Genomic DNA, 10,156 nt, shown 5'->3' on the forward strand with positions numbered 1-10,156 from the left:
AATGTACGTATCGATCTTGCATGAGAAGCGATATAACAACAAACTAAATATTGCGAAACTATCATTTTCCATATATAAATTGGAAAATATTGTATATGAATTTAAAAAAAGTAAAAATTGTACGGTCTTCCATAACTACCTATGGAAATTATAACTTTTACATTTTAGTGTGAAGAAAATAGGCAGAACAGAACAGTCTAATAACTACGTTTTACATGCATACATCCACAGTTATTACTTAGTGATCTAAATCTACTAAAAAATAATTAATTAATTGAGTTCAATTAGTTAATAATTTTCAATTAAATATAGATCGTTTAGTAAATTAAATTTAAATTTTGACTGAAACAATTATTAATTAGACTTTACTTAACTTGTGAATTTTGATTGAACTTCAAATTATTAAAAAAATTCCCCTAATAACCGGAGAGAGGATTAAGACAAACAAATCACCAAATGATGAGTTATTTGGAGCTTAAAAAGGGATGGATTTTACATCAATCCTAACTGAAAGCAACACATTACACAAAAATACACATCCATCCCTCCATCTAATTTGGTTACATGCAATTAAGCTCTTATTTTTTCCAATGTTTCAATCTTCATTGATGCCCCATCATAATCTACTTGTCAGATACATCACAACATGATACTCCAGCATCTAATTCCTGTATCTTTTTCTATCACCCCTCCCCTATCTATCTCCATGGATATCATACCTTAATCTGCTGCCACGTACAATAAGTTCACAAATCACAATTAAGGGTTTTCAAACAAAGCCTTTCACCTACCTGTCATTCACTCCAAACCTTTATAAAAGCCTAATCCTTAGTATCACTAATTCATCAACTTCTTATTGGCTCATTGCAACTACAACTCCTACTATTTGCAAAACAAGAGCCTTTAATTCATCAAAACCAAAATGATGTTGAAGAAGCAATCTCATATCTTATCTTTTACAATAGTAATACTATTTTCTCTATTGTATTCCACAACAACAACTTTATCTCAATTATCACCTGCTAATGCTCCAATACAGCCTACACTACCGGGTGCGGCTCCACCAGCCGCATCCCCGAAACCATTGGTTCCGTCATTACCACAATCACCGAGTGATTCGACACCTGACACTTCATCAGTTGATATCGTCGGAATACTAAGACAAGCAAAATCATTCAACGTATTCATTCGTCTAATGAAAACAACACAATTGATAAACCAACTGAATTCACAACTATTGACAACAAAATCAGGAGGGTTAACAATTCTTGCACCAGATGACAGCGCGTTCTCAGAACTAAAAGCAGGGTATCTGAACTCTCTATCAGACGGACAGAAATTGGAACTATTACAGTTTCATGTAATATCAGAGTATGTATCTAGCTCTAATTTTGATACTCTAACCAACCCTGTCAGAACACTCGCTGGAGCCAAACCTGGAAAAGTAGAACTCAATGTCATAAGTTATGGTGGAAATGTCAACATATCAACAGGGGAAGTCAACACAACAATAAATGGCATTATATATACTGATAAACATCTTGCTATTTATAAAGTTGCCAAAGTGCTTCTTCCTGTTGATTTCTTTGCCGTTGCTAAGGCGCCAGCAAAGGCGAAGGGACCGTCTTTGGCGCCGGGACCTTCTGTTGATGCAGCAAAGGCGCCTAAAGCTGATAAGGATACATCCTCAGATTCTTCACAGGTGATTAATCCCACTCATGAGAGTTCTGCTTCTGTGAAGATTGTTTATGGAACATTTGGATTTGTATTATTAGCTTTGGTGGGTATGACGCAAATCTGAAATTGAGACCAGTTGATTTTTCTTGTGATTTTCATTCTCCAGGATCACAAGAAAAGCGTTCTGTTACATTCTGTTAAATTCTTTTTGGGTTTTGTTGCTTTTTTGTTTGTGTAACTATATGTTGTGATGATTACTTATGGATTTGTTTCTTTAATTTGTTTGTGTACGAATATTGCTTTACGAGAGCATCATTCTTATGATTATTATCAATGATATGTCACATTCTAATACATTTATTTTGGGTTTTGAATCGCGGTTTGCGAAGTAATTATCGGTTATAAAATGATCTTCTAATAAATAATTTTTATGTCTTTTTCTCTTAATGTTATCTATGCATGTATTTATCATGAGCATTTTCGAAATATTTTAAAATGTCTAGGAAAAAAGTTACAATTTTAATAATTTCAACGTAACTTATATATTTTTTTACTCAAATAATTTATATACTTTTTAAAAAATAGAGTATGCGATTATCAATTATATAAATTTTCATTTACATTATAGTTAATATTTTATGTCCATGTGGTATCACTTAAATGGTAAGATTTTGATATTATACACAAAATTTAAATCAATCCTGAAGCAGTTGTAAAATTGTGATTAGTTCTACTTTGATTAATAATAATTTTTTATCCCTAAAAAAATTGTTAATTTTTTATAATTGAACTTTTGCAAAACATTATTTTTATCTAATTAGTTAAGGAGTAAAAATATTTATTTAATTAAAAAATCTACAATTTCTTCTATCTCATTTATTTTTTTTATAACGTTACATGTTTACAAAATTAATACATTAATAAATTATTGGTTTAAATATGTTTTTGCTCCCTCTAAATATAACAGTTTTTAATTTTAGTCTCTGTAAAAAAAATTATTTGAATTTCATCCTTGCAATATCAAAAAACTTTATTTTTTATCATTTACGTCAAGTGAATTTTACAAAAACGTGAGTTGACAAAGAGAAACATATTTTTTTTTAATTTTTTTTTAAAAACAATTTTCTAAAATTTATTTATAAAATAGTTTTCAAAAACTAAAAAATAAAACACAACCAAACAAGCCCTTTAGGATCTATCCTAAGAAGACATGTTAGCATCATTCAATAACTAATCATAATTAGGGTGGGTTTATACAGGTTTGTTTTTTTTTTAAAAAATAATAATGATTTGCTTTGTATAAAGTAATCACTTTCAAAAATTTGCATCTATTTGTTACATTTTCTAAAAAATAAAACTTGTAATCGTCGCGCGAACTCTTCACGGTGGGAGGGGAGTCTGCATCCATGCTAGCTAGAGCTATTTGTTTCATTGGAATTTTTGGAGCTTGGCATTGATATTGTTTCATAGGATCGAAAACATGAAGAAGGTTCTATGAGTTGTGTTCCTTTGAGGATATATTCGTGGCTGTTACTCGGGTAAATCAAATCATTCTCGGATAAATCTTGCCATACAAACCCATTTCTGTAACGCCTGCACGAATGAAGGATCACATTATCAGCATTGTTTGAAAAAAATTAGTAGTTGCAAGCGGTTAAGAGGTAATCATGTAAACTCGACCGTTTTATTTGAATACAAATTGTAATTTATAATGCTAAGCTTAAATCATAAGAGAAAGAAACTACAACTGTTTTGCATTCAAAACGCAGACACAATTGGTTAATGTTCTAACAAATGTGTAGTTTAAAATCATGAAAATAAGTCCTCGGAGAAAACTCAATCTATTTATCACATCTGATCAGAAAAATAGTGTGAAATTATGTGCAAGCATAAATAAAATTGAGTTAGTATGTTTTTATAGCATTTACCTCTAAGACATAGTGTTCCATGTGGAGAAGAAATTGAAACATGCATGAGATGTGGATGTTCAAGCTGACCATTTCTACAAAGGTAGTATATTACTGGTAATTTGAGCTCAGTTGAGTTCTCAACATGACTTGCCTCACTTTCTAACTTTTTCCTTTCCATGGAAACTTCTTTCCTTATTACAGATTTGGTATATTACATTTGGGATACAGAACAAGTAGAATTTTTGGCATATGTACCAACATTGAAATTTTTGTGTTCAACGTGGTCCACCGGGTCACCTATTTCAACCATTGGTATTTTCATGTTTTGACCATTAGCATGTAACCCCGTGTGAAGACGATAACTTATCAGAGGTGAATAGAACTATTTTGGTAATACCGCGTCAAATGTACAAAAAATTGATCCTTTAGTCTTTTAAAAAATCTCTATATTATTAATTACAAACCTACAATCTTAGAAGCCGCGTCAAATGTACAAAAAATTGATACTTTAGTCTTTTAGAAAATCTCTATATAATCAATTACAAACCTACAATCTTAGAAGGTTTAAACAAAAATAAATAATTAATATTGAAATAAAAATATTTTTATAAAAATTAGCAATATAATTGATAAAACATTCAAATAATTTTATATGCTTATTTAGATAATATACAACTTTTGTATCTTTATTATTATTATTATTATTATTATTATTATTATTATTATTATTATTATTATTATTATTATTATTATTATTATTATTTCGACACATATATTTACCATAGATGTAATGTGCAAAAAAAAAAAAAAAATAGTCAATCTAATAAATAATTTTTATGTCTTTTTCTCTTAATAGTTATCTATGCATGTATTTACCATGAGCATTTTCGAAATATTTTAAAATGTCCAGGAAAAAATGTTACAATTTTAATAATTTCAACATAACTTATTTTTTTTTTTACTCAGATAATTGATATACTTTAAAAAAAATAGAGTATGCGATTATCAATTATATAAATTTTCACTTACATTATAGTTAATATTTTATGTCTATGTGGTATCACTTAAATGGTAAGATTTTGATATTGTAGACAAAATTTAAATCAAACCTGAAACAATTGTAAAATTGTTATTAGTTCAACTTTGATTAATAATAATTTTTTATCCTTAAAAAAATTGTTAATTTTTTATAATTGAACTTTTGCAAAACATTATTTTTATCTAATTATTTCAGGAGTAAAAATATTTATTTAATTAAAAACTCTACAATTTCTTCTATCTCATTTATTATTTTTATAACCTTACATGTTTATAAAATTAATACATTAATAAATTATTAGTTTAAATATGTTTTTGCTCCCTCTATATATAACACTTTTTAATTTTAGTCTCTGTAAAAAAAATTATTTGAATTTCATCCTTGCAATATCAGAAAACTTTATTTTTTGTCATTTACGTCAAGTGGATTTTACAAAAACGTGAGTTGACAAAGAGAAACATATTTTTTGTCCCTACAAATATAACATTGTTCATTAATCCCTATATAACATTGCAAGTCTAACAATATTTTGACAATAAATTTAGATTTGACAACACAAAAAAAGAGCATGATTAATATGATTTTACAGTAGATAATTACATATATTAATATTTATTAAAATACTTTTAAAAATTTTAACACTAAATATAATTTATGAATTTTATTTGTAGGATGATCTTCACTGTGCAAAACATTTTACATGTTTTTAAATGTGTGTTTGTCAACTCATATATAATAATTACTCAAATAAATTCACTTGAAAAAATACTCTACAAATAAAATGCAAAATTATTTTTGAAATTTTAACATCTTATTCACAATAATATTCTAGTTATGATAAAGTGTATATATCTCGCTCAAGAGTTATATTCTAGTTATGAATTATTTTAAAATTTGTCCCATACAAAGGAAAGAGTTTAAAAGAGTTTATTGGACCTAAATACAATCTCTCTTTTGACAGACAGCTCATATATGAAACGGATTTTAGAGAGACATAATGCTATCAGCTTCTGCTATTCCACATGCTACCGCTTTGAAGCTTCCCCCCTTAGAAGGAAATAATTTGTCTTCTCTCAGAAACAGCTCCACGCGCTCTCTCTTCTATACTCCCTCTGCTTCTTCCTCTTCTTCTAAATTCTCTCTTTCTAGCTCTTGTTTCTGCTCAAACTAACAAGAGACCTGAATGTAATTCTTGATATAATCTCATAACTTGATACAATTTTCCATTTTTGAAATGTACTTGAATTCAATGACTCATGCACCTCTCTTTCCTCTATTTTTTGTTTATATTTTCTTTTTCTTTTTTGGTTCCACTCTGTGCTAGGTGGCCTTCAGACTTACTCTTGTTGATTGTTTTGCAGGTAATCTGCCGTTGGTCATAGCACATGGTGGTTTTCCGAGGATATTTCCTGATTCGAGAGGTGCTGCTTATGGTTTGGCCTTAAAAACGAGCTTACCACATGTCGCTCTATGGTGTGATGTGCAATTAGGGGTGGTAATAGGTCAGACTTTGAAAGGTCTGAGCCTGGCCTACGGATTTCAGTCGATTTTTGTCGGGTGGTACGAAAATTCCCCGAAAAGTCCAGATGAAATCGAGGACCGCAAGTCCCTTATATCATTCTTCTCCTAAATTTATAACTGTGTTTCGGGTTGTGCATCAGATTTCAAACACTTTCCATCGTCGGGTCCAAAAATACAGATAGCTGTCCATTTTTGTCGGGTGGTATAATCCCCCGAAGAGTCCATATGAAATCGAGGACCAGGAGACTCTTATAACATTGTTCTCCTAAATTTATAATTGTGTTTCGGGTTTCAGGCTAGATTTCAAATACTAGGCATCGTCTGGTCCGAAAATATAGATTTATGTCCGTATTTATCGGGTGGTAGAAAAATTGTCCGAAAAGTCCAGAAGAAATCGAGGATCGGGACACCCATATAACATTCTTCTCCTAAATTTATAACTGTATTTCGGGATCCGCGTCAGATTTCAAACAGTTGCCATGTCTGGTCCGAAAATACGGATTTCGTTCCATTTATGTCTAGTGGTACGAAAATCGTCCGAAAAGTCTAGACGAAATTGAGGACCGAGAGACCCTTATAGCATTCTTCTCCTATATTTATAATTGTGTTTTGGGTTCCGCGTCAGATTTCAAACATTAGCTATCGTCTGGTCCGAAAATACGAATTACTGTCCATTTTTGTCGAGGCTACGAAAATTGCCCTAAAAGTCTAGATGACATCGAGGAACGGGAGACCCTTATAGTATTCTTCTCCTAAATTTATAATTGTGTTTCGAGTAAGATTTCATGAAAGTAAGAGAAGATCAAAAATAGCTATGTTGTTTTTCTTCTTGAATTCAATACCTTATATATACATTATATATACAGTGGTTTGGTTGCTTCATCACTTCACCATTAACCGCCAAACTTGTTGGGATGTGTAAACCACACGCTCTCTCTGCAATACTGCCTCTGCTTCTAAATTCTCTCTTTCTAGCTCTTGTTTCTGCTCAAACTAACAAGAGATATGATTGGAATACACTTATCGGTAGGTGTTATTTTTTTCTTCTTTTTTGTGATTTTTTCTTCACTTGCTTATTGCATATTTAAGTAGAAGAAGAATGTTTATGATTATCATTATGATTAGCTATGAAGTGGAGGGTCTAAGCTTAGTTTATAATTAAACTTTGATTTCTTAATTTGGGCTTAGAAGGGATTTGGCTTCTCATAAATGTTGCTTAATTAAATGGTTTACCACTATGTTGAGATGTTTATGAATAGATTTAGATATACGACTCTTCAATGCAATATAAGCATAATGAATATATGAAAAACTGATGTATTTGGACCTGAATGTAATTCTTGATATAATCTCATAACTTGATACAATTTTCCATTTTTGAAATGTACTTGAATTCAATGACTCGTGCACCTCTCTTTGCTCTATTTTTTGTTTATATATTCTTTTTCTTTTTTGGTTCCACTCTGTGCTAGGTGGCCTTCAGACTTACTCTTGTTGATTGTTTTGCAGGTAATCCGCCGTTGGTCATAGCACATGGTGGTTTTTCGGGGATATTTCCTGATTCGAGTGGTGCTGCTTATGGTTTGGCCTTAGAAACGAGCTTACCGAATGTCGCTCTATGGTGTGATGTGCAATTGACAAAAGATGCAGCTGGGATTTGCCTTTCAAATGTCAACCTTTTAAATTCTAATTACATTTCATTTGCTATCCCAAATAAAACTACGAATTACTCAGTTAATGGTGTATCCACCCGTGGCTATTTTTTCGTGGATTACACCTTGAAGGACTTATCCAATGTCTTCTGTAAGTTTCAGTCATGATAAATATGTATTTTTATTGATGTAGATTATCGTTATTTTGTGGAATGATTGATTCTTTTGTATGACATACATGTGTTTTATGATTTAAGGTATTTTCTATGTTTGGCATACTAGTGAGTTTTGAAGTTATTTATTTCTATGGTTTTTGACATTTTTTCACTGTTGGACAGTATCTCAGGGAGTATTTTCTCGGTCACCTCTACTTGATGCCAATGGTTATCTAATTCTTACTGTCAATGATGTAGTCAAATCAGTGGCGCCACAAACACCAAGTCTGTGGTTGAATATTCAGGTTAATGGAATGTATAATTCAATTCATTCTCATGAAAGTAAGAGAAGATCAAAAATAGCTATGTTGTTTTTCTTCTTGAATTCAATACCTTATATATACAGTGGTTTGGTTGCTTCATCACTTCACCATTAACCGCCAAACTTGTCGGGATGTGTAAACCACGCGCTCTCGCTGCTATACTCCCTCTGCTTCTTCCTTTTCTTCTAAATTCTCTCTTTCTAGCTCTTGTTTCTGCTCAAACTAACAAGAGATATGATTGGAATACACTTGCCGGTAGGTGTTATTTTTTTTCTTCTTCTTTTTTGTTATTTTTTCTTCACTTGCTTATTGCATATTTAAGTAGAAGAAGAATGTTTATGATTATCATTATGATTAGCTACGAAGTGGAGGGTCTTAGCTTAGTTTATAATTAAACTTTGATTTGTTAATTTGAGCTTAGAAGGGATTTGGCTTCTCATAAATGTTGCTTAATTAAATGGTTTACCACTATGTTAAGATGTTTATGAATAGATTTAGATATACGACTCTTCAATGCAATATAAGCAAAATGAATATATGAAAAACTGATGTTTTTGGACCTGAATGTAATTCTTGATATAATCTCATAACTTGATACAATTTTCCATTTTTGAAATGTACTTGAATTCAATGATTCATGCACCTCTCTTTCCTTTATTTTTTGTTTATATTTCCTTTTTCTTTTTTGGTTCCACTCTGTGCTAGGTGGCCTTCAGACTTACTCTTGTTGATTGTTTTGCAGGTAATCCGCCGTTGGTCATAGCACATGGTGGTTTTTCAGGGATAGGTGGTTTTTCGGGGATATTTCCTGATTCGAGTGGTGCTGCTTATGGTTTGGCCTTAGAAACGAGCTTACCGGATGTCGCTCTATGGTGTGATGTGCAATTGACAAAAGATGCAGCTGGGATTTTCCTTCCAAATGTCAACCTTTTAAATTCTAATTACATTTCATTTGCTATCCCGAATAAAACTACGAATTACTCAGTTAATGGTGTATCCACCCGTGGCTATTTTTCCATGGATTACACCTTGAAGGACTTATCCAATGTCTTCTGTAAGTTTCAGTCATGATAAAGATGTATTTTTATTGATGTAGATTATCGTTATTTTGTGGAATGATTGATTCTTTTGTATGACATATATGTGTTTTATGATTTAAGGTATTTTCTATGTTTGGCATACTAGTGAGTTTTGAAGTTATTTATTTCTATGGTTTTTGACATTTTTTCACTGTTGGACAGTATCTCAGGGAGTATTTTCTCGGTCAACTCTACTTGATGCCAATGGTTATCTAATTGTTACTGTCAATGATGTAGTCAATTCAGTGGCGCCACAAACACCAAGTCTGGGGTTGAATATTCAGGAAAATGGAATGTATAATTCAATTCATTCTCATGATTTAGTCGATCTCCTTGATTGTTCTAAAATTAATTCTTGATTTCTCTGATATTTTGCAGCATGATGCGTTCTACACACAGCACAAGTTGAGCATTAGAAGCTATGTACTTTCAGTTTCTAGAAGTGTGCCTGTCAGTTATATCTCATCGCCCGAGGTTGGTTTTCTGAGAAGTATTACAACACGCTTCAACCCAAAAATAACGAAACTTGTCTTCAGGTTTCTCAATCAGGACGATACAGACCCATCAACCAATCAAACTTATGGTTCACTATTAAAAAATCTTACGTTTATCAAGACATTTGCTTCCGGAATTCTTGTTCCCAAGGAATACATATGGCCTGTAGATGTTAGTCTTTATCTACAACCACATACCACTTTGGTCTCAGATGCACATAAAGCTGGGCTGGAAGTTTATGCATCAGATTTTTTCAATGATGTTGTAAATAGCTATAATTACAGTTATGATCCTCTTGCTGAGTA

At 31.5% G+C, this 10,156-nt stretch overlaps 2 protein-coding genes across 2 annotated transcripts; both read left to right on the forward strand.

Moving 5' to 3' along the window:
* The first annotated feature begins 837 nt into the window (after positions 1-837).
* LOC101507843 (fasciclin-like arabinogalactan protein 11) lies at positions 838-2,031 on the forward strand. Its single transcript, XM_004505917.4, has one exon. It carries the CDS (start codon positions 923-925, stop codon positions 1,799-1,801), a length of 879 nt encoding a protein of 292 aa, XP_004505974.1. The 5' UTR covers positions 838-922; the 3' UTR covers positions 1,802-2,031.
* A 3,541-nt stretch (positions 2,032-5,572) lies between these two features.
* Positions 5,573-10,150, forward strand: LOC101491157 (uncharacterized). Its single transcript, XM_027335273.2, has 8 exons — positions 5,573-5,811; positions 5,988-7,173; positions 7,657-7,950; positions 8,138-8,259; positions 8,361-8,532; positions 9,020-9,331; positions 9,519-9,651; positions 9,735-10,150. Exons 2-8 carry the CDS (start codon positions 7,062-7,064, stop codon positions 9,763-9,765), a joined length of 1,176 nt encoding a protein of 391 aa, XP_027191074.1. The 5' UTR covers positions 5,573-5,811; positions 5,988-7,061; the 3' UTR covers positions 9,766-10,150.
* Positions 10,151-10,156: the final 6 nt, after the last annotated feature.

The sequence above is a fragment of the Cicer arietinum genome, chromosome 6, assembly GCF_000331145.2.
Source record: "Cicer arietinum cultivar CDC Frontier isolate Library 1 chromosome 6, Cicar.CDCFrontier_v2.0, whole genome shotgun sequence".
NCBI lineage: Eukaryota > Viridiplantae > Streptophyta > Magnoliopsida > Fabales > Fabaceae > Cicer > Cicer arietinum.